Source organism: Schistocerca cancellata, chromosome 11, assembly GCF_023864275.1.
Source record: "Schistocerca cancellata isolate TAMUIC-IGC-003103 chromosome 11, iqSchCanc2.1, whole genome shotgun sequence".
In the NCBI taxonomy this organism is placed as follows: domain Eukaryota; kingdom Metazoa; phylum Arthropoda; class Insecta; order Orthoptera; family Acrididae; genus Schistocerca; species Schistocerca cancellata.
The window spans coordinates 52,642,713-52,668,103 of NC_064636.1; the positions used below are offsets into that span (position 1 = coordinate 52,642,713).

General features: G+C 47.0%; 1 protein-coding gene across 1 annotated transcript in view; it reads left to right on the plus strand.

The window, feature by feature from the left end:
- LOC126108184 (high affinity cGMP-specific 3',5'-cyclic phosphodiesterase 9A) overlaps window positions 1-25,391 on the plus strand; it is a 279,735-nt gene that overhangs the window by 91,332 nt on the left and 163,012 nt on the right. Inside the window, exon 4 of the mRNA XM_049913424.1 lies at window positions 19,134-19,261. Within this exon, the coding sequence (XP_049769381.1) occupies window positions 19,134-19,261 (128 nt within the window). The remainder of the gene's footprint in view (window positions 1-19,133; window positions 19,262-25,391) is intronic.

Genomic DNA, 25,391 nt, shown 5'->3' on the forward strand with positions numbered 1-25,391 from the left:
GGTTCTAAGTTATAGGGGACTGAAGACCACAGATCTTAAGTCCCATAGTGCTCAGAGCCATTTTTTGAACCTTAAGAACAAACAACTGAAACTCAAACTGGCTGAAGGCCGAAGACTTAAAAATTCAATGGGTTAAAGTAAACAAGTTAAATTCAAATCAGCTGAAGGCCAAAGACTTAAAAATTCAACTTTTTTTTTTAAATGCTAAAGGGCATACGTGAAAGAGTACTTTAAGCTAGGCTGAAGGCCTTAAGAGTGAAACAACTCTAATTTAAAACACAAAACCGGGAAGAAGCCATACAAATACCAACAACAAGAATAAATTTAAAAAAATTAGGCAGTTCACACAAGAGCGCTCAGATGTTCGAGGGTCGGCCTGTAATTCAAACACTAACGCTCGCCTAGGTGAGACAGGCAGTCGAGCCAACCATTCACGATCCGACGACAACCCAACCGACTGACAGTCAACGGACCCACCGACAAGATAACTTCCACTTCACACGACCAGGGCACAGCAGGTGGTTGAATGGAACAACATAGAAGATATTGGCGCCCACAACAAATCATACACAGAGCTGTCAAACTACACACCGTGCTCGACAGCAACAACACGATGAGGAAACTACACTTCCTGAAATTTACGTAACCGGAACGTTAACGGCCACAGGGCAGAAGGTTCCCCTGGTGCACGTCAATTCAAATAACCAAATACAGTGAAACTCCACCAGAGGGTGGCTAGAATTTTCCAACTTGAAAATCACAGTGTTGCTCGCGGGCATATCCCAACAGCCGACAACGTACTCCAAACGAACAGTCTTGACTTGCTGTTAGGTTAAATCAAAAGTCAACCTTCGTGTGCAGGGTCGGTGAGCCACGGACCTCGTAGCAATGGGAACAGCGCCACTCTCTCCGACACCGCGTAGAGACCACCAGAAAGCCCAGCCAAACTACACCCCGCCAAGAATTCCTCACTGCTCCACGCCGACCGACCGACTCCTCAGAGCCAGTACGCTGACAACATTTAAAATAACTTGTCAATCAAAATCACACAAACTGCACACAGTTTCACGAACACTTGCACGAAGAACCAGACAATTCTAATGGCAGTGATTGTACGAGGGCCGTTCAATAAGTAATGCAACACATTTTTTTTCTGAAACAGGGGTTGTTTTATTCAGCATTGAAATACATCAGGTTACTCCCCAACCTTTTAGCTACACTATTTTTCAACGTAATCTCCATTCAATGCTACGGCGTTACGCCACCTTGAAATGAGGGCCTGTATGCCTGCACGGTACCATTCCACTGGTCGATGTCGGAGCCAACGTCGTACTGCACCAATAACTTCTTCATCATCCGCGTAGTGCCTCCCACGGATTGCGTCCTTCATTGGGCCAAACATATGGAAATCCGACGGTGCGATATCGGGGCTGTAGGGTGCATGAGGAAGAACAGTCCACTGAAGTTTTGTGAGCTCCTCTCGGGTGCGAAGACTTGTGTGAGGTCTTGCGTTGTCACGAAGAAGGAGAAGTTCGTTCAGATTTGTGTGCCTACGAACACGCTGAAGTCGTTTGTTCAATTTCTGAAGAGTAGCACAATACACTACAGAGTTGATCGTTTGACCGTGGGGAAGGACATCGAACAGAATAACCCCTTCAGCGTCCCAGAAGACTGTAACCGTGACTTTACCGGCTGAGGGTATGGCTTTAAACTTTTTCTTGGTAGGGGAGTGGGTGTGGCGCCACTCCATTGATTCCCGTTTTGTTTCAGGTTCGAAGTGATGAACCCATTTTTCATCGCCTGTAACAATCTTTGACAAGAAATTGTCACCCTCAGCCACATGACGAGCAAGCAATTCCGCACAGATGGTTCTGCTTTGCTCTTTATGGTGTTCGGTTAGACAACGAGGGACCCAGCGGGAACAAACCTTTGAATATCCCAACTGGTGAACAATTGTGACAGCACTACCAACAGAGATGTCAAGTTGAGCACTGAGTTGATGGTGATCCGTCGATCATCTCGAACGAGTGTGTTCGCACGCTCCGCCATTGCAGGAGTCACAGCTGTGCACGGCCGGCCCTCACGCGGGAGATCAGACAGTCTTGCTCGACCTTGCGGCGATGATGACACACGCTTTGCCCAACGACTCACCGTGCTTTTGTCCACTGCCAGATCACCGTAGACATTCTGCAAGCGCCTATGAATATCTGAGATGCCCTGGTTTTCCGCCAAAAGAAACTCGATCACTGCCCGTTGTTTGCAACGCACATCCGTTACAGACGCCATTTTAACAGCTCCGTACAGCGCTGCCACCTGTCGGAAGTCAATGAAACTATACGAGACGAAGCGGGAATGTTTGAAAATATTCCACAAGAAATTTCCGGTTTTTTCAACCAAAACTGGCCGAGAAAACAAATGTGTTGCATTACTTATTGAACTGCCCTCGTACAATAACAGGGATGAATCACGAGTCGCCACACACAGCTAACCCATAAGGAATCGCCTGCCAAATACACGTCGTCCTGCATGACGACCGGCCGATGACCAACCAAAGTCGTGTCCACTGCAATCATGTGTGTCGGTAACTGTCGGGCGAGTCGTCGCAGTCCGGACCTGAGCACTGCCGCGCCCCGACTGAACTTGGGCCACGTGCCAACTCAAACACTGCCAGGTCCGAACTAACTGCTGGCGCTTTCCAACTGACTGGTCGACACACGACGACCGGGAAGTAACAGCAGTCCAGCAAAGAAAATACGGCAGGGCTTGTATCGATATGCGCTGCTGCTGCCGCTCACGGTCGGGCAAAGCAGCAACTGAGTGACACAAGTAATTGAAACTAACATAACGAGGTGGCAGTTCTGCAAAAACAGGATGTTAAATAAGAGATGGCAGCAACATGAGTCACACACAGCTCAGAAATGGCATACCATGGACTACAGTACCCAGAAAATATTGGATACAGGCTCCCAGTTAGATGCTATTTTCCTTGACTTCCGGAAGGCGTTCGATACAGTTCCGCACTGTCGCCTGATAAACAAAGTAAGAGCCTACGGAATATCAGAGCAGCTGTGCGGCTGGATTGAAGAATTTTTAGCAAACAGAACACAGCATGGTGTTATCAATGGAGAGACGTCTACAGACGTTAAAGTAACCTCTGCCGTGCCACAGGGGAGTGTTATGGGACCATTACTTTTCACAATATATATAAATGACCTAGTAGATAGTGTCGGAAGTTCCATGCGGCTTTTCGCGGATGATGCTGTAGTATACAGGGAAGTTGCAGCATTAGAAAATTGTAGCGAAATGCAGGAAGATCTGCAGCGGATAGGCACTTGGTGCAGGGAGTGGCAACTGACCCTTAACATAGACAAATGTAATGTATTCCGAATACATAGAAAGAAGGATCCTTTATTGTATGATTATATGATTGCGGAACAAACACTGGTTGCAGTTACTTCTGTAAAATATCTGGGAGTATGCGTGCGGAACGATTTGAAGTGGAATGATCATATAAAATTAATTGTTGGTAAGGCGGGTACCAGGTTGAGATTCATTGGGAGAGTCCTTAGAAAATGTAGTCCATCAACAACGGAGGTGGCTTACAAAACACTCGTTCGACCTATACTCGAGTATTGCTCATCAGTGTGGGATCCGTACCAGATCGGGTTGACGGAGGAGACAGAGAAGATACAAAGAAGAGCGGCGCGTTTCGTCACAGGGTTATTTGGTAAGCGTGATAGCGTTACGGAGATGTTTAGCAAACTCGAGTGGCAGACTCTGCAAGAGAGGCGCTCTGCATCGCGGTGTAGCTTGCCGTCCAGGTTTCGAGAGGGTGCGTTTCTGGATGAGGTATCGAATACCTTGAATCCCCCTACTTATACCTCCCGAGGAGATCACGAATGTAAAATTAGGGAGATTCGAGCGCGCACGGAGGCTTTCCGGCAGTCGTCCTTCCCGCGAACCATACGCGACTGGAACAGAAAAGGGAGGTAATGACAGTGGCACGTAAAGTGCCCTCCGCCACACACCGTTGGGTGGCTTGCGGAGTATAAATGTAGATGTAGATGTAGATGTACCTCTTCTCTGAAAAAAAAAAGTTTTAAGCCGCACCCTCAGCCGGTAAAGTAATCGCGACGGTCTGACTGGACTCTGAAGGGGTTGTTTCATTTTATGTCCTCTCTCATGGTGCAACGATCAGCTCTGAAGTGTACAGTGCTATGAAACTAACGACTTCAGCATGTTCGTCGCCACAAAAAATGCAAACGAACTTAACCTTCTCCAGCTCAAGGACTCACGTAAGTCTGCGCATCGAAGAGGAGCTCACAAAACTTCAGTGGACTGTTCTTCCTCATCCGCCCTATAGCCCGCATGTCGCGCCCTCCGACTTCTGTCTGTTTGACCCTATGAAGGATGCACTCCGCAAGAAGCCATGCATGGGCAATGGGCAGTTTATTGATGCGATGCAGAAAGACGTTGGCTCTGATGTCGACCTGTAGAGTGCACCATGCGGGCACACCGAACTTGCCAGTGGGCATGCTTAAGTCCATAGCATTAAACGAAGATGATGTAGAACAATAGAATTTTATAACCAAAAGAGTGGGGCATAATAGAGTGTATTGGTATCCTGAATAAAACCAGCCTCTTGTCAAAAAAAAAAGTGTAGCATTACTCGCTAAACGATTCTCGTACAACAGAAATAGAAAGGGATCAAAACACTCCGGCTCTGTACTTCTCATTGTTCTCGTCACCCTGCTGGTTTCTCTACGTATGGTGCATTATCCGTCCACCCTGTAGCGTACATTTACGAGGGCAGTTCAATAAGTAATGCAACACATTTTTTTCTGAAACAGGGGTTGTTTTATTCAGCATTGAAATACGCCAGATTATTCCCCAATCTTTTAGCTACACAACACTATTTTTCAACGTAATCTCCATTCAATGCTACGGCCTTACGCCACCTTGAAATGAGGGTCTGTATGCCTGCACGGTACCATTCCACTGGTCGATGTCGGAGCCAACGTCGCACTGCATCAATAACTTCTTCATCATCCGCGTAGTGCCTCCCACGGATTGCGTCCTTCATTGGGCCAAACATATGGAAATCCGACGGTGCGAGATCGGGGCTGTAGGGTGCATGAGGAAGAACAGTCCACTGAAGTTTTGTGAGCTCCTCTCGGGTGCGAAGACTTGTGTGAGGTCTTGCGTTGTCACGAAGAAGGAGAAGTTCGTTCAGATTTTTGTGCCTACGCACACGCTGAAGTCGTTTCTTCAATTTCTGAAGAGTAGCACAATACACTTCAGAGTTGATCGTTTGACCATGGGGAAGGATATCGAACAGAATAACCCCGTCAGCGTCCCAGAAGACTGTAACCGTGACTTTACCGGCTGAGGGTATGGCTTTAAACTTTTTCTTGGTAGGGGAATGGGTGTGGCGCCACTCCATTGATTGCCGTTTTGTTTCAGGTTCGAAGTGATGAACCCATGTTTCATCGCCTGTAACAATCTTTGACAAGAAATTGTCACCCTCAGCCACAGATGGTTCTCCTTTGCTCTTTATGGTGTTCGGTTAGACAACGAGGGACCCAGCGGGAACAAACCTTTGAATATCCCAACTGGTGAACAATTGTGACAGCACTACCAACAGAGATGTCAAGCTGAGCACTGAGTTGTTTGATGGTGATCCGTCGATCATCTCGAACGAGTGTGTTCGCACGCTCCGCCATTGCAGGAGTCACAGCTGTGCACGGCCGGCCCGCACGCGGGAGATCAGACAGTCTTGCTTGACCTTGCGGCGATGATGACACACGCTTTGCCCAACGACTCACCGTGCTTTTGTCCACTGCCAGATCACCGTAGACATTCTGCAAGCGCCTACGAATATCTGAGATGCCCTGGTTTTCTGCCAAAAGAAACTCGATCACTGCCCGTTGTTTGCAACGCACATCCGTTACAGACGCCATTTTAACAGCTCCGTACAGCGCTGATACCTGTCGGAAGTCAATGAAACTATACGAGACGAAGCGGGAATGTTTGAAAATATTCCACAAGAAATTTCCGGTTTTTTCAACCAAAATTGTCCGAGAAAAAAAATGTGTTGCATTACTTATTGAACTGCCCTCGTATTTGAGGATTTAAAGACTTCGCACCAATTTTACATTGTGGAATGTTTTTTTCTGACTCAACAAATTGTGGGAATATTCTGTCGATTTTTCTTAAATTGTTGTATCAAATATAATCTGATTCATCACGTAGCCTCTACCAGGCACTTAAATGTGATTTGCAGAATATCCATGTAGATATAGACGTAACTTGCTATATCACAAAGAGCAGTTGAACAACATAAGGTTCTTTATCTTCGCCGGCCGGTGTGGCCGAGCGGTTCTAGGCGCTTCAGTCTAGAATCGCGCGACCGCTACTGTCGCAGGTTCCAATCCTGCCTCGGGCATGGGTGTGTGTGATGTCCTTAGGTTAGTTAGGTTTAAGTAGTTCTAGGTTCTAGGGGACTGATGATCTCAGATGTTAAGTCCCAAAGTGCTCAGAGCCATTTAAACCATTTTTTTCTTTATCTTCCTCCTTCTTTCGTAATGACAAAACATGGTTCGAATGGCTCTGAGCACTATGGGACTTAACTGCTGAGGTCATCAGTCCGCTATAACTTAGAACGACTTAAACCTAACTAACCTAAGGACATCACACACATCCATGCCCGAAGCAGGATTCGAACCTGCGACCGGCGCGGTCACGCGGTTCCAGACTGTAGCGCCTTGAACCGCTCGGCCACTCCGGCCGGCTCGTAATGACAACTTAGAAATTTATTTTTAAGGGACTTTGGAACCAGACAAGAATTAATTACGTCAATATCGCCACTACTTATTATTAATATCCATATTTCTGGTTGCGGCGTATTGACAACGTTTTTCACACGTGACAAAACTGCCCAAATACTTCCGTCATAATCTGTATACACTAGTTACGTTCACATTATGCATCAGGAAAAATGGTACAAAATATGTCAATAAAATATGCATACACCTCGCAGTCACATGGTAAAAGTGTAATTTATTGAAGTATTTTATATCATTTTTCATTATGTTTAGTGGTCATGTTACTAGTGTTTTACACTATGACGAGACTATCCGAAAATCGATGTTAATATTCGGAAACAGGTAACGTGACAGTTTGCAGTAATTAGTAAAGATATTGACCTGTTATTTTCTGAACTCTAAATGGTCGCTACTTCCATCTGACCACATGCGGATTGAAACTTGAGTCTCTGCTGGCGTATAAAACTTTCCAACAACTTAAGCGGATTCATCTAACATACGTATTCGACAACCGCCGATATCGCAACAAATGCACCGAGGTAGCTGTGTGCAAGGAAATGTAAAACCTAGGTATGCAGGGCCACAAACCGTAATATGGCCTATGCAGAAAAAAAAAACGCATCGTGAACAACTGCCATCACTGTCACAGAAAACCAGCGTCAGGATCGAGGGGGGTGACGCAGCGGTTAGCACACTGATTAAAATTAAAATTTAAAACAGTCTTGATCGCAGTCTTGTTAAAATATTTTTTTATTGGAGTGAGTGACCGGTTTCGACTCTATGAAAGAGTCATCTTCAGACTGTGTAAAGATACACTCCTGGGAATTGAAATAAGAACACCGTGAATTCATTGTCCCAGGAAGGGGAAACTTTATTGACACATTCCTGGGGTCAGATACATCACATGATCACACTGACAGAACCACAGGCACATAGACACAGGCAACAGAGCATGCACAATGTCGGCACTAGTACAGTGTATATCCACCTTTCGCAGCAATGCAGGCTGCTATTCTCCCATGGAGACGATCGTAGAGATGCTGGATGTAGTCCTGTGGAACGGCTTGCCATGCCATTTCCACCTGGCGCCTCAGTTGGACCAGCGTTCGTGCTGGACGTGCAGACCGCGTGAGACGACGCTTCATCCAGTCCCAAACATGCTCAATGGGGGACAGATCCGGAGATCTTGCTGGCCAGGGTAGTTGACTTACACCTTCTAGAGCACGTTGAGTGGCACGGGATACATGCGGACGTGCATTGTCCTGTTGGAACAGCAAGTTCCCTTGCCGGTCTAGGAATGGTAGAACGATGGGTTCGATGACGGTTTGGATGTACCGTGCACTATTCAGTGTCCCCTCGACGATCACCAGTGGTGTACGGCCAGTGTAGGAGATCGCTCCCCACACCATGATGCCGGGTGTTGGCCCTGTGTGCCTCGGTCGTATGCAGTCCTGATTGTGGCGCTCACCTGCACGGCGCCAAACACGCATACGACCATCATTGGCACCAAGGCAGAAGCGACTCTCATCGCTGAAGACGACACGTCTCCATTCGTCCCTCCATTCACGCCTGTCGCGACACCACTGGAGGCGGGCTGCACGATGTTGGGGCGTGAGCGGAAGACGGCCTAACGGTGTGCGGGACCGTAGCCCAGCTTCATGGAGACGGTTGCGAATGGTCCTCGCCGATACCCCAGGAGCAACAGTGTCCCTAATTTGCTGGGAAGTGGCGGTGCGGTCCCCTACGGCACTGCGTGGGATCCTACGGTCTTGGCGTGCATCCGTGCGTCGCTGCGGTCCGGTCGCAGGTCGACGGGCACGTGCACCTTCCGCCGACCACTGGCGACAACATCGATGTACTGTGGAGACGTCACGCCCCACGTGTTGAGCAATTCGGCGGTACGTCCACCCGGCCTCCCGCATGCCCACTATACGCCCTCGCTCAAAGTCCGTCAACTGCACATACGGTTCACGTCCACGCTGTCGCGGCATGCTACCAGTGTTAAAGACTGCGATGGAGCTCCGTATGCCACGGCAAACTGGCTGACACTGACGGCGGCGGTGCACAAATGCTGCGCAGCTAGCGCCATTCGACGGCCAACACCGCGGTTCCTGGTGTGTCCGCTGTGCCGTGCGTGTGATCATTGCTTGTACAGCCCTCTCGCAGTGTCCGGAGCAAGTATGGTGGGTCTGACACACCGGTGTGAATGTGTTCTTTTTTCCATTTCCAGGAGTGTATATTGGCAAAGTAATATAGACGTTATAACAATCATATAAAAATATATATAAATGAGATAAATAGTAATAAATTATACCCAGAGCGGCGGATGGACACTGCTAGGTGAGTTGCGTCGACGCCCGACGCTCGTGTAACTGCTGACTGTGCACGGAGGGAACGGGTGTTAATAGGGCTGGTCACACCCACCGTTCTGAGTGTGACATAAGTAGCCAATCAGAAAACACGTTCATGCTTAGATAACTTAATACAGAACTACGAAGGAACAGTTACAGTTGGAATACATCGTAATGTCAATTGTTGATCATTATTCGTCAGTGAATATAAATTATAATATTAAAATGGTTCATTGGTATGAAATAAGGCTTAGAGTATGCTGCCCTCTAAACTCAGAACTACAAATCTGCACCAACTACTTTTAAGATCGCTGACTACGTTTTCAGAAATCTTATGTTAGCACATTGGACTCGCATTCGGGAAGACAACAGTTCAAACCCGTGTCCGGCCATCCTGATTTAGGTTTTCTGTCATTTCCCTAAATCACTTCAGGTAGATGCCGGGATGGTTCCTTTGAAAGGGCACGGCCGACTTCCTTCCCTATTCCGATGGGACGGATGACCTCGCTGTTTGGTCCCCTTCCCCAAACCCATCAACCAAAAAACCAGCGTCAGGAGATAACAGTAGCAACCAGCGGGTGTGCAAGTTTCAGTAACTCATTCCCTCCGTTATTTGACCAAGGAAAGAAAACGATTCCTAGCAGAATTTAAGCAAAAACCTCAATGACCTACCGTAATAAACTGATGTGCAAAAGAGATAATGAAGTGTCGGCAGACGTGCCAACACTGTTTTGTTGGAGGAGACCGAAATGCACGCTATAAGCTCACGCAGGCTGGCGTGAGGTCTGAGACAGGATACGTAATGAATGCTATAAAGAAAAGTACGTAGCTTCTGGAATACTTAACTTTAATCCACATTTGTAGAACATTGCTCTTGATGATACACAAGTATTATAGCAATTGAATACGGCGCCTTGCTAGGTCGTAGCAAATGTAGCTGAAGGCTATGCCAACTATCGTCTCGGCAAATGAGAGCGTATTTTGTCAGTGAACCATCGCTAGCAAAGTCGGCTGTACAACTGGGGCGAGTGCTAGTACGTCTCTCTAGACCTGCCGTGTGGTGGCGCTCGGTCTGCAATTACTGACAGTGGCGACACGCGGGTCCGTCGTATACTAGCGGACCGCGGCCGATTTAAAGGCTACCACCTAGCAAGTGTGGTGTCTCGCGGTGACACCAGAGGTAACATATTCGACAAACAGGGCATAAGCATCGCCTGAAAGGCGAATAATTCAGTACAGTAACATATCCCAGAACTGAAGCCAAAACAACACAGATACCTACAATGTGATACCTGCTACCTAAGATATAGGGATTGCGGAAAAAATTTTCATTGAGATGACTGTGAGGACATTTGACACAAGAGGTAAACAGTACATCAAAGCGTGGAAATATGATATAAGACGCTCAAGGTTGAGGAGAACCTTCAACAGGAACATCATAAACCGTACACAATAGAAAAAGGTAGGAGCATCATAAAAATCAGCAGACACCTCGTCCCTCTTCAAGAAAACTCCGACCTACACAGTGGGTTAACACACAATAAGCAGTCACCCGATAACCAAATGAATATTGCAAATCATACACAATATAAAATCATTTTAAAAAATTACGTACCGGAAAAAAAAAGCGTTTTGTTTCCCATCCGTCTTTCGCTCTGACTCTGCCCTCCCTCCCTACTTCCCTCCCCTCTTTCCTTTCTCTTCTTCCTCCTCATCCCTCTTCCTCCATTTCACTACCAACTTACTCTCCGTTCCCCTACTTAGCATTTACTGTTCACTCACCTTTCTCCCCAACCCACCTCTGTCATTGCGAGATCTTCAACTCTGGCACTACTACTTCATTTCTCTTACACATTACATACAGGGTGTTTCAAAAATGACCGGTATATTTGAAACGGCAATAAAAACTAAACGAGCAGCGATAGAAATACACCGTTTGTTGCAATATGCTTGGGACAACAGTACATTTTCAGGCGGACAAACTTTCGAAATTACAGTAGTTACAATTTTCAACAACAGATGGCGCTGCAAGTGATGTGAACGATATAGAAGACAACGCAGTCTGTGGGTGCGCCATTCTGTACATCGTCTTTCTGCTGTAAGCGTGTGCTGATCACAACGTGCAAGTGTGCTGTAGACAACATGGTTTACTCCTCAGAACAGAGGATTTTTCTGGTGTTGGAATTCCATCGCCTAGACACAGTGTTGTTGCAACAAGACGAAGTTTCCAACGGAGGTTTAATGTAACCAAAGGACCGAAAAGCGATACAATAAAGGATCTGTTTGAAAAATTTCAACGGACTGGGAACGTGACGGATGAACGTGCTGGAAAGGTAGGGCGACCGCGTACGGCAACCGCAGAGGGCAACGCGCAGCTAGTGCAGCAGGTGATCCGACAGCGGCCTCGGATTTCCGTTCGCCGTGTTGCAGCTGCGGTCCAAATGACGCCAACGTCCACGTATCGTCTCCTGCGCCAGAGTTTACACCTCTGTCCGTACAAAATTCAAACGCGGCAACCCCTCAGTGCCGCTACGATTGCTGCACGAGAGACATTCGCTAACGATATAGTGCACAGGATTGATGACGGCAATATGCATGTGGGCAGCATTTGGTTTACTGACGAAGCTTATTTTTACCTGGACGGCTTCGTCAATAAACAGAACTGGCGCATACGGGGAACCGAAAAGCCCCATGTTGCAGTCCCATCGTCCCTGCATCCTCAAAAAGTACTGGTCTGGGCCGCCATTTCTTCCAAAGGAATCATTGGCCCATTTTTCAGATCCGAAACGATTACTGCATCACGCTATCTGGACATTCTTCGTGAATTTGTGGCGGTACAAACTGCCTTAGACGACACTGCGAACACCTCGTGGTTTATGCAAGATGGTGCCCGGCCACATCGCACGGCCGACGTCTTTAATTTCCTGAATGAATATTTCGATGATCGTGTGATTGCTTTGGGCTAATCGAAACATACAGGAGGCGGCGTGGATTGGCCTACCTATTCGCCAGACATGAACCCCTGTGACTTCTTTCTGTGGGGACACTTGGAAGACCAGGTGTACCGCCAGAATCCAGAAACAATTGAACAGCTGAAGCAGTACATCTCATCTGCATGTGAAGCCATTCCGCCAGACACGTTGTCAAAGGTTTCGGGTAATTTCATTCAGAGACTACGCCATATTATTGCTACGCATGGTGGATATGTGGAAAATATCGTACTATAGAGTTTCCCAGACCGCAGCGCCATCTGTTGTTGACAATTGTAACTACTGCAATTTCGAAAGTTTGTCTGCCTGAAAATGTACTGTTGTCCCAAGCATATTGCAACAAACGGTGTATTTCTATCGCTGCTCGTTTAGTTTGTATTGCCGTTTCAAATATACCGGTCATTTTTGAAACACCCTGTAAATGCATACTAATATAACTCAGCGACGTAACACACACTCGACGTCTCGCAGAGGAAGAGAACAGTTTCAGATCAAAGGAAAACTAACGTTTAGGTTGGTAACCCTACTCACACAAAAGCGCACAGGCCTCTTTAATCAGAAACATGCAGCCGCGCGGAGTGGCCGCGCGGTTTGAGGCGTCATGTCACGGACTGCGCGGCCCCTCCCGCCGGAGGTTCGAGTCCTCCCTCGGGCATAGGTGTGTGTGTTGTTCTTAGCATAAGTTAGTTTAAGTTAGGGACCGATGACCTAAGCAGTTTGGTCCCTTAGGAATTCACATGCACTTGAACATTTTCAAGAAGATGCAAACAAACAGTAGTTGTGCCACATCCTGTTCCACATCAAGGCATGCATAGTTCTCCAAAGCAGTGTGAGGTTATGGGCGAAACCACATTGCCAAACGAGATAATACCTCAAAAACGTGCAAGCAGGCCGGTTTCCTGGTGTTGGCGAAAATCGCTCTGAAATACCGTAAGAAAAGTCAACATCTTTTATAACGAACTGTTTTTCGATCTAGAAAACAACACAAATATTTCATTACGGACCACTAACGATGTTTTATTTCCATAAAACGAACTTCCTCCAGCCGCGCAGGATTAGCCGTCTGAAGCGCTGCATTGATGGACTGTGCGGCTGGTCCCGGCGGAGGTTCGAGTCCTCCCTCGGGCATGCGTGTGTGTGTTTGTCCTTAGGATAATTTAGGTTAAGTAGTGTGTAAGCTTAGGGACTGACGACCTTAGCAGTTAAGTCCCATAAGAAACTTCCTGGCAGATTAAAACTGTGTGCCCGACCGAGACTCGAACTCGGGACCCCAGGCTGTGGCTAAGCCATGTCTCCGCAATATCCTTTCTTTCAGGAGTGCTAGTTCTCCAAGGTTCGCAGGAGAGCTTCTGTAAAGTTTGGAAGGTAGGAGACGAGGTACTGGCAGAAGTAAAGCTGTGAGTACCGGACGTGAGTCGTGCTTCGGTAGCTCAGTTGGTAGAGCACTTGCCCGCGAAAGGCAAAGTTCCCGAGTTCGAGTCTCGGTCGGGCACACAGTTTTAATCTGCCAGGAAGTTTCATATCAGCGCACACTCCGCTGCAGAGTGAAAATCTCATTCTGGAAACATCCCCCAGGCTGTGGCTAAGCCATGTCTCCGCAATATCCTTTCTTTCAGGAGTGCTAGTTCTGCAAGGTTCGCAGGAGAGCTTCTGTAAAGTTTGGAAGGTAGGAGACGAGGTACTGGCAGAAGTAAAGCTGTGTGTACCGGACGTGAGTCGTGCTTCGGTAGCTCAGTTGGTAGAGCACTTGCCCGCGAAAGTCAAAGGTCCCGAGTTCGAGTCTCGGTCGGGCACACAGTTTTAATCTGCCAGGAAGTTTCATATCAGCGCACACTCCGCTGCAGAGTGAAAATCTCATTCTGGAAACATCCCCCAGGCTGTGGCTAAGCCATGTCTCCGCAATATCCTTTCTTTCAGGAGTGCTCGTTCTGCAAGGTTCGCAGGAGAGCTTCTGTAAAGTTTGGAAGGTAGGAGACGAGGTACTGGCAGAAGTAAAGCTGTGAGTACCGGACGTGAGTCGTGCTTCGGTAGCTCAGTTGGTAGAGCACTTGCCCGCGAAAGGCAAAGGTCCCGAGTTCGAGTCTCGGTCGGGCACACAGTTTTAATCTGCCAGGAAGTTTCATATCAGCGCACACTCCGCTGCAGAGTGAAAATCTCATTCTGGAAACATCCCCCAGGCTGTGGCTAAGCAATATCCTTTCTTTCAGGAGTGCTAGTTCTGCAAGGTTCGCAGGAGAGCTTCTGTAAAGTTTGGAAGGTAGGAGACGAGGTACAGGCAGAAGTAAAGCTGTGAGTACCGGACGTGAGTCGTGCTTCGGTAGCTCAGTTGGTAGAGCACTTGCCCGCGAAAGGCAAAGGTCCCGAGTTCGAGTCTCGGTCGGGCACACAGTTTTAATCTGCCAGGAAGTTTCATATCAGCGCACACTCCGCTGCAGAGTGAAAATCTCATTCTGGAAACATCCCCCAGGCTGTGGCTAAGCCATGTCTCCGCAATATCCTTTCTTTCAGGAGTGCTAGTTCTGCAAGGTTCGCAGGAGAGCTTCTGTAAAGTTTGGAAGGTAGGAGACGAGGTACTGGCAGAAGTAAAGCTGTGAGTACCGGACGTGAGTCGTGCTTCGGTAGCTCAGTTGGTAGAGCACTTGCCCGCGAAAGGCAAAGGTCCCGAGTTCGAGTCTCGGTCGGACACACAGTTTTAATCTGCCAGGAAGTTTCATATCAGCGCACACTCCGCTGCAGAGTGAAAATCTCATTCTGGAAGTCCCATAAGATTTCACACACATTTGAACATTTTTGAACTTCCTCCTGACCAATGCGTCAAGGAAGGGAAGGCAGCCATGCGTTTCCATGTGCTTGCAGCACATGGCTGTGCACAGGGAGTTAAAAAGAACGGATTACAATGGTTCACAGCTTCTCAAAAGCCATACGTTTCTGTAGTGAACGCTAAGCGACGCTTGTGGTAGTGAAGAGAGGGACGCCACTGGACAGCGGGTGACTGGAAATGGGCTATGTGGAGTGATCAATCACGCTGCACCCTGTGGCAATCCGATGGAAGATTGTTTGATGATTACCTGGGGAACCATCGCTGCCGTCATGTGTAGTGCGAACAGTGAAGTGTGGAAGAGCTGGTGCCCTGGCACAGCGGGTGTTTTCTGTGGTTCGCTGGTTAGCGTGTGTACCCTTACTGCAGTATACAAAACCCTAAATGTGGAAGGATATGCACACACTACACGGCATTATCTCCTGCATACAGTAGGAACAGTTCGTAGACGATTGTTCGTATCAGCATGACAATGCACCCTGTCATAAAGCCGCATCTGTGAGGCAATTGTGTTTATGGGCAATGGCATTCCTGGAATGGACTGGCCTGCCCAGAGTCCCAACCTGAAGCCAATGGATCAGTTAGAATGTAGACGTCACTCGAGACCCTAGTGTCCAACATCACTATCTGCTCTGTTTTCGCTTCTTGAGGAATAGTGGGCTGCCATTGCTCCTTAGACATTGAGACATCTGCTTGGAAGTGTCTCCAGCAGGGTTTAAGTGGATCACACCCTGACTATCAAACCTGTGATGTTCGTACTGTAAGACCTTCGGTACACACACCATCAGATTATTTGACTTGTCGCTCTAACGAAGTAGGCGAGTATCAGCAATATGTCTCGTGGTCCTATCGTGGTGTGTTTATCTTCTGCCGTTAGGTCAGACGATAGAAATGCCACTTGGACACTTAGAGTAGCAGATTGACGGTGACCAACTTTAAACAGAACTTGATTAATTTTCACACACATTTATTACAATAATAACAAGCATAAAAATAACTTAACTTGGTTCTGCATGCTATTTACAATTGACAATCTGTAGTTCCTTTGGTCTTGGTACGTTAATCTACGTTAATCTTATTCTCACATATCTCTGATACTCGAAAAGTGTCTATTCATTTATCTTCATGGCTATGTACAGGAATATGATAAGCTTATTAGGTGCAGACTGAAACTTGACTATGGACTGGTGCAGACTCATTGATGCAGACGGAGGTCTGTACACTCGTTATAATACGTCGAACGTTCAGGTATCACTGCGCGAGTGTGATCTGTGAGGAGAAAAGGTTCTACGTTAGCAGCAATCCCATTGGCTGCCTTACATATTAATACGCGGATCGGCGTAAGCAGAATTTGGTCCGTCTCTAAGGCAGCGCCATCACGTAGTGCGGAGACAGACGAGCGCTGCGCCTGCACTGTTGTGCTTAGCGGAGCGCGCTCCATTGGGAAAGTTGTGTACGCACTGACTATGTGGAACTATGTACACAACAAAACCCATCTTAATTTAGGCAAGTATTTGACCAATTTCTGAAAAAAACTATTTGATGCAGGACCTTAATATTTTTACCGTATGTTACATGATGATAATAGAATCAACTGTAGAAAAATCTACTTTATCCATTTTATAGTTTTAAAAAAATACTTTTTTTAAATTTATTAACAAAAAATATTAAGTTTTTTCTGCAGAAAATATTTTTTGTGAACTTCCTAATGGGGGAAGATTAATGAATGTAATTCCAGAGGCGGCTTTTTATGTTATGCAGATACTCTGAAAATTTCATTCATTTATCTATGATAGTTTCTGATATATTGGGGCATATGTACTGAACATTTTAGTTTGTGGGAAATTGACCGAAAAAAACTTTTGAAATTTGTTACTTAAAACTGTCCTGCTGCATATGATGGCCCTTCTTTGGCCTCTAGCAGGTCTTCCAGCTTATTTTTCACCTTTCTGGAAGTTTGTCTTCCTTTCTTGGCCATATTAGATGCAGACCTGTCTGCATCGGCTATCCTCATTTTATCGCAATGTTGCAACCCAGTGATCACATTTTCACCAGGATTAATTATCAGATTTTTCAGTACCCAACACTTTTCAGTATTACCACAATTTAATGTAATAACGGCATCATGAACTCCTAGTTTCATTGTATGCATGCCTGCAAATACAGTTTTAGGAAGGCGGTTCCATATTATGCTGTTGAAACATTCATTTGGGTTCTGTGTCCGCCCATACAAACATTTCCTTAGAAGGCCAGGTTGAGCCAAGTCTCTGAAAATAGGTTTAATTCCTGTAATAACAGCAGCAGGAAGAGAATGCTGCTGAGAATAAGATTCTCCAGTTGCCTGAGCCCTATTGTATTTGCACCACGAATTTTCTCCTGATGGACACAATCCATGACATGGCTGATCATCAGTAGAGGTCTTATGGAAGAATATGGCCCAAACATCTCTCTTCATTGCATCCACATTTTCTTTATTTCTCCGGATTGCCTGCCCATAGTATACCTGCAAGTTACTATTTCAGTTTTAGTTAACAGACGCTGTCTGGTCAACAATTTTCCATCTTCTAATTTTTTTCCTCCCATATCAACAGATAGTGTTCTCAGCCTTGTTCCCAAACATTTTTGATTATGGCCTACACATTTTATTTTGCTAATAATGGCATCTCCATATGGCGAGTCCACCACATTGTTGTGTGTCTTACTGTCACCATCGCCCAAATATTTGGTGTACCGTACGTCTCTTGTTTCTACAGAGCAATGAAATATTTGATGTACTCCATGAACTTCCATACCACCACTTGTTCCTCTAAAATTAGTCTCACAGTTGTGTTCTTTATGTTCACTGACTTTACAACATTTGCGATATTTAGACATTATCTCCACATCTAACACTTTACCGGTGTCTAAACTCATGGCAGTCACTACTCCATTCAGAGAAGTATGTCCTCTTTTCTGCCAAAAAAATGGTTCAAATGGCTCTGAGCACTATGGGACTCAACATCTTAGGTCATAAGTCCCCTAGAACTTAGAACTACTTAAACCTAACTAACCTAAGGACATCACACACACCCATGCCCTAGGCAGGATTCGAACCTGCGACCGTAGCAGTCCCGCGGTTGCGGACTGCAGCGCCAGAACCGCTAGACCACCGCGGCCGGCCTTTTCTGCCAACTTCCATTAAGTGCAACTGCAATATCCGAACATCCATCATTTTCTTCCACTGCTAACGTGCAATGCAGGGGATATAAAGATCTAAAATATATGCAGAAAAGTGGGTGACAGAAAAGTGGGCGTGGCACATAAACACACGTGCTGGAAAATGCTCTTTAAATGCTAGAAATTTTTTTTCAGCAAAATCCTTTTCAGAGGTACATAAATAAAACTTTAATCTATCGAAATGTGATGAAAACCGAAAATCGATTTTTTTCGACCTTAACCACGATGTGGTCCTCTTAAGCCACAACCCATATTAATGCTCGGTAGTAGAAATCCAAATTCCTTTAATGACGTAGTATAGACAACGAACTTTTGTGGCTTGGTGCCGGCCACTGTGGCCGAGCGGCTCTAGACGCTTCGTCCTCCGCTCGTGGTCATGCGGTAGCGTTCTCGCTTCCCACGCCCGGGTTTCCGGGTTCGATTCCCGGCGGGGTCAGGAGTTTTCTCTGCCTCGTGATGACTGGGTGTTGTGTGATGTCCTTAGGTTAGTTAGGTTTAAGTAGTTCTAAGTTCTAGGGGACTGATAATCATAGATGTTAAGTCCCATAGTGCTCAGAGTCATTTGAACCATTCTAGACGCTTCAGTCCAGAACCATGCGGCTGCTAGGGTCGCAGGTTCGAATCCTGCCTCGGGCACGGATGTGTGTGATGTCCTTAGGTTAGTTAGGTTTAAGTAGTTCCAAGTCTAGGGGACTGATGACCTCAGAGGTTAAGTCCCATAGTTCTTAGAGCCATTTGTGGCTTGAGGGTGATAGTATCTCCACCTGTCAAAATATCAGCGGTTGTCGAAGACGTCACCCAGCTACATTCCTTTAAGTAGTTTGACCAGTATGTCAAGTCTTTAAAAGGAAGAACAGTTTACGGTACTGTAGAGTTGTATTGGAGGTGCAGGGTGTAGTGATGTGGTGACGGTCTGCTGTTTCGATGTCTGCAGGGTGGCCCGACTGGAGCGGCAGATCCGGATGGACTTTGAGGAGCTGCCGCCATCCGTGAGGGACCTCAAGGAGCAGGTGGACGCCTTCAGGATCAAGCTTGAGACGACGGAGCACCTCAGCTGGATGGGTGAGTAGCCGTGGGCAACCAGCGTGGTTCAACCATCAGGGCGACAGATGAAGTACAAAAACTGTGGATCTGATTGTATCAGGTACCGTTTCTTGGCCTATTTTTTATTAAGCCATCTGCGTAATGTGGTAGTGATGACAATTATTTAATAATTTGCACTAGTATCTGTCATATTCTTGGGCCTGTATAGCTGAAGAACGTAGTATCTGATAAGATCTAAGGGTCAAATATACGTGCAACATGATATTACAGTCTGAGCTGGTATACTTCAAAAGATACAACTTAGCCATTTACTCAACTCATTCACAAAGAAATTTCTTAATCATGGCTCTGCATTCTGATGGGTGGAAATGTAAAGAAAATGTACCGAGATCCAGAAACTAAAGTGATACCTGACAAGAACTTCATTTGGAAAGCCTCAGGTAGCGTTCCAGATCTACATACAGCAAGCGACCTAACAATGTCTGCTGGAGCGTACTTTGTCACTTCACCCTCTTATACTCAGACCTTTCTTCACCTGTGTGCAACGGCACAACTCGAAAAAACAGAGATCACAACATAATATGACTGACGCTAGGTCATTAGATGTCCAGTTCATATGGCAAAAAGAAGATATAATGGAACGATTTGACGAGTTATGAATTTTCATGCCAGCCTGTGTAGTGGACAATGAAATGGCATTGTATCAATTTCCATATGTAGAAGTTCCAATACTAAATATTGCAGTATCCGAGCCAAGTTGTATATGTTGTTGTTGTGGCCTTCACTCCGAGGACTGGCCTGACGCGGCTCCACATGCCAGTCTGTCCTCTGCAAGCGTCTCCACCTCTGCACAGCTACTGTAGCCTGCACCCTCTTGAACCTGCTTACTGCAGTCGGGGCTCGGTCTGCCTGTACGATTTTCACTCCCATCCCCACCTCAACCCCCCAAACTTCCTTCCTCTACTACCCTTCACCCTCTTGGACCTGCTTACTGCAGTCGAGGCTCGGTCTCCCTGTACGATTTTCACTCCCATCCTCACCTAAATCCCCCAAACTTCCCTCCTCTACTACCCTTCACCCTCTAGAACCTGCTTACTGCAGTCGGGGCTCGGTCTCCCTGTACGATTTTCACTCCCATCCTCACCTCAACCCCCCAAACTTCCCTCCTCTACTACCCTTCACCCCCTTGAACCTGCTTACTGCAGTCGGGGCTCGGTCTCCCTGTACGATTTTCACTCCCATCCGAGCCAAGTTGTATATGTTGTTGTTGTGGCCTTCACTCTGAGGACTGGCCTGACGCGGCTCCACATGCCAGTCTGTCCTCTGCAAGTGTCTCCACCTCTGCACAGCTACTGTAGCCTGCACCCTCTTGAACCTGCTTACTGCAGTCGGGGCTCGGTCTCCCTGTACGATTTTCACTCCCATCCCCACCTCAACCCCCCAAACTTCCTTCCTCTACTACCCTTCACCCTCTTGGACCTGCTTACTGCAGTCGAGGCTCAGTCTCCCTGTACGATTTTCACTCCCATCCTCACCTCAACCCCCCAAACTTCCCTCCTGTACTACCCTTCACCCTCTTGAACCTGCTTACTGCAGTCGGGGCTCGGTCTCCCTGTACGATTCTCACACCCATCCTCACCTCAACCCCCCAAACTTCCTTCCTCTACTACCCTTCACCCTCTTGAACCTGCTTACTGCAGTCAGGGCTCGGTCTCCCTGTACGATTTTCACTCCCATCCTCACCTCAACCCCCCAAACTTCCCTCCTCTACTACCCTTCACCCTCTTGAACCTCCTTACTGCAGTCGGGGCTCAGTCTCCCTGTACGATTTTCACTCCCATCCGAGCCAAGTTGTATATGTTGTTGTTGTGGCCTTCACTCTGAGGACTGGCCAGACGCGGCTCCACATGCCAGTCTGTCCTCTGCAAGCGTCTCCACCTCTGCACAGCTACTGTAGCCTGCACCCTCTTGAACCTGCTTACTGCAGTCGGGGCTCGATCTCCCTGTACGATTTTCACTCCCATCCCCACCTCAACCCCCCAAACTTCCCTCCTCTACTACCATTCACCCTCTTGAACCTGCTTACTGCAGTCGGGGCTCGGTCTCCCTGTACGATTTTCACTCCCATCCCCACCTCAACCCCCCAAACTTCCCTCCTCTGCTACCATTCACCCTCTTGAACCTGCTTACTGCAGTCGGGGCTCGGTCTCCCTGTACGATTTTCACTCCCATCCCCACCTCAGTCCCCAAAACTTCCCTCCTCTACTACCCTTCACCCTCTTGAACCTGCTTACTGCAGTCGGGGCTCGGTCTCCCTGTACGATTCTCACTCCCATCCTCACCTCAACCCCCCAAACTTCCCTCCTCTACTACCCTTCACCCTCTTGAACCTGCTTACTGCAGTCAGGGCTCGGTCTCCCTGTACGATTCTCACTCCCATCCTCACCTCAACCCCCCAAACTTCCCTCCTCTACTACCCTTCACCCTCCTGAACCTGCTTACTGCAGTCGGGGCTCGATCTCCCTGTACGATTTTCACTCCCATCCCCACCTCAACCCCCCAAACTTCCCTCCTCTACTACCCTTCACCCTCTTGAACCTGCTTACTGCAGTCGGGGCTCGGTCTCCCTGTACGATTCTCACTCCCATCCTCACCTCAACCCCCCAAACTTCCCTCCTCTACTATCCTTCACCCTCTTGAACCTGCTTACTGCAGTCGGGGCTCGGGCTCCCAGTACGATTTTCACTCCCATCCCCACCTCAACCCTCCAAACTTCCCTCCTCTACTACCATTCACCCTCTTGAACCTGCTTACTGCAGTTGGGGCTCGGTCTCCCTGTACGATTTTCACTCCCATCCCCACCTCAGTCCCCAAAACTTCCCTCCTCTACTACCCTTCACCCTCTTGAACCTGCTTACTGCAGTCGGGGCTCGGTCTCTCTGTACGATTTTCGCTCCCATCCTCACCTCAACCCCCCAAACTTCCCTCCTCTACTACCCTTCACCCTCTTGAACCTGCTTACTGCAGTCGGGGCTCGGTCTCCCTGTATGATTTTCACTCCCATCCCCACCTCAACCCCCCAAACTTCCCTCCTCTACTACCCTTCACCCTCTTGAACCTGCTTACTGCAGTCGGGGCTCGGTCTCCCTGTACGATTTTCACTCCCATCCGAGCCAAGTTGTATATGTTGTTGTTGTGGCCTTCACTCCGAGGACTGGCTTGACGCGGCTCCACATGCCAGTCTGTCCTCTGCAAGCGTCTCCACCTCTGCACAGCTACTGTAGCCTGCACCCTCTTGAACCTGCTTACTGCAGTCGGGGCTCGATCTCCCTGTACGATTTTCACTCCCATCCCCACCTCAACCCCCCAAACTTCCCTCCTCTACTACCATTCACCCTCTTGAACCTGCTTACTGCAGTTGGGGCTCGGTCTCCCTGTACGATTTTCACTCCCATCCCCACCTCAACCCCCCAAACTTCCCTCCTCTACTACCATTCACCCTCTTGAACCTGCTTACTGCAGTCGGGGCTCGGTCTCCCTGTACGATTTTCACTCCCATCCCCACCTCAACCCCCCAAACTTCCCTCCTCTACTACCATTCACCCTCTTGAACCTGTTTACTGCAGTCGGGGCTCGGTCTCCCTGTACGATTTTCACTCCCATCCGCACCTCAGTCCCCAAAACTTCCCTCCTCTACTACCATTCACCCTCTTGAACCTGCTTACTGCAGTCGGGGCTCGGTCTCCCTGTACGATTTTCACTCCCATCCCCACCTCAGTCCCCCAAACTTCCCTCCTCTACTACCCTTGATGCCTCAGGCTGTGTCCCATCAACATATCCCTTCTTTTAATCAAGTTGTTCCAAAAATTCCTTTTTTCTCCTATTCAATTCAGTATCTCCTCATCAATTGCTCTATCTATCAAAACTCATCTTCAGTATATTTCCGTAGTACCACATTTCAAAGGCTTCTATTCTCTTCTTGTCTGTGTATCGGCGGCTGTTGTGGCCAAGTGGTTCTAGGCGCTTCAGTCCGTAACCACACTGCTACTACAGTCGCAGGTTCGAATCCTTAGGTTAGTTAGGTGTAAGTAGTTCTGAGTATAGGGGACTGATGACCTCAGATGTTAAGCCCCATAGTGCTTAGAGCCATTTGAGCCATTTGTCTGTTTATCGTTCATGTATCACTTCAACACAAGGCTACTCTCTAGACAAATACCTTCAGAAACACCATACAAAACTTAAATTTATATTCGACGTTATCATTTCTTTTCTCTTCTCAGTCTGCATTTCACAATCCTCCCTATTTTAGTGATATACTCGTATTTCGTTCCCAATATAACAAAATTCATCTACTTCTTCTACTGTCTCATTTGATAATATAATTCTCACAGCATCGCCTGTTTTAATTCGACTGCATTCCATTAGCCTTGTATTACTTTTGTTGAACTTCATCTTACACTGTTTACCAGACATTGTCGACTCCATTCGATGCGTCTTCCAAGACCTTTACCAATCTAGGTGGCTACCGGATTGGTCAGCACACTGGACCCGCATTCGTGAGGACAGTGGTTCAGATCCGCGCCTGGCCATTCTGAATTAGGTTTTCCGTGATTTCCCTAAATCGCCTGCCATACGGCCCAACATCATCTTTTCAAATTCTGCTGTGCGAGCAATTCTAGGGCCGTAACCTAGTGCAGCTCCCCTATACCCCAGCGCCTCAGATTCTTGTAAAATTTCTGTCCACAGCGATAAATTACGTCCAGTTCAGACAAATCCTGTTGGGAATCTTTTCTCTGCAGTTGCGTCTGTACGGTCACTCTGTGCATTCCACAATAGTGATGGTTGGACTTTGCTATAATCATAGTGCTAGAGAAATGAATATGGTGGTACCCTGGTTCCAGTGCATCATCTGTTATTGCCGGTTTATCCGTGTCGCATTGGGACCAGTTTTATTAAGATCCAATCATTACTGTTGTACACAGAGGCCACAGACATTCAATAACACAAAAAACAGCTTTCTTGTAAAAGCATAAGCGTTGAAATTAGTCGAGGTCCGGGATTAGTTTTAATCAGGTAAACCGCGTCAAATCTTCCACCCTACATGTTCATATATGCCCCGCAAGGCACCTTTGGTATGTAGCGTCACTATATTTTCCACCATCTCATCTTCCATACACGAATGGCACGTGGGAGGAAGGAGGAATGTTTGTCGGTAGACCTCCGGTTTTTATTTTATTTTTTATTTTTTTAATTTTTTTATTTTTTATTTTTTTTATTTTTTTTATTTATTTATTATTTTTTTTTTTTGTCATCCATGAGTCTACTGACACGAATTCCTTTCCTGTGCTAACCTCTTCATCTCAGAGTAGCACTTGCAACCTACGTCCTCAATTATTTGCTTGACGTATTCCAATCTCTGTCTTCCTCTACAGTTTTTGCCCTCTACAGCTCCCTCTAGTACCATCGAAGTCATTCCCTCATGTCTTAGCAGATGTCCTATCAACCTGTCCCTTCTCCTTATCAGTGTTTTCCACATATTCCTTTCCTCTCCGATTCTGCGTAGAACCTCCTCATTCCTTTCCTTATCAGTCAACCTAATTTTCAACGTTCGTCTATAGCACCACATCTCAAATGCTTCGATTCTCTTCTGTTTCGGTTTTCCCACAGTCCATGTTTCACTACCATACAATGCTGTACTCCAGACGTACATCCTCAGAAATTTCTTCCTCAAATTAAGGGCGGTATTTGATATTAGTAGACTTCTCTTGGCCAGAAATGCCTTTTTTGCCATAGCGAGTCTGCTTTTGATGTCCTCCTTGCTCCGTCCGTCATTGGTTATTTTACTGCCTAGGTAGCAGAATTCCTTAACTTCATTGACTTCGTGACCATCCATCCTGATGTTAAGTTTCTCGCTGTTCTCATTTCTACTACTTCTCATTACCTTCGTCTTTCCCCGATTTACTCTCAAACCATACTGTGTACTCATTAGACTGTTCATTCCATTCAGCAGATCATTTAATTCTTCTTCACTTTCACTCAGGATAGCAATGTCATCAGCGAATCGTATCATTGATATCCTTTCACCTTGTATTTTAATTCCACTCCTGAACCTTTCTTTTATTTCCATCATTGCTTACTCGATGTACAG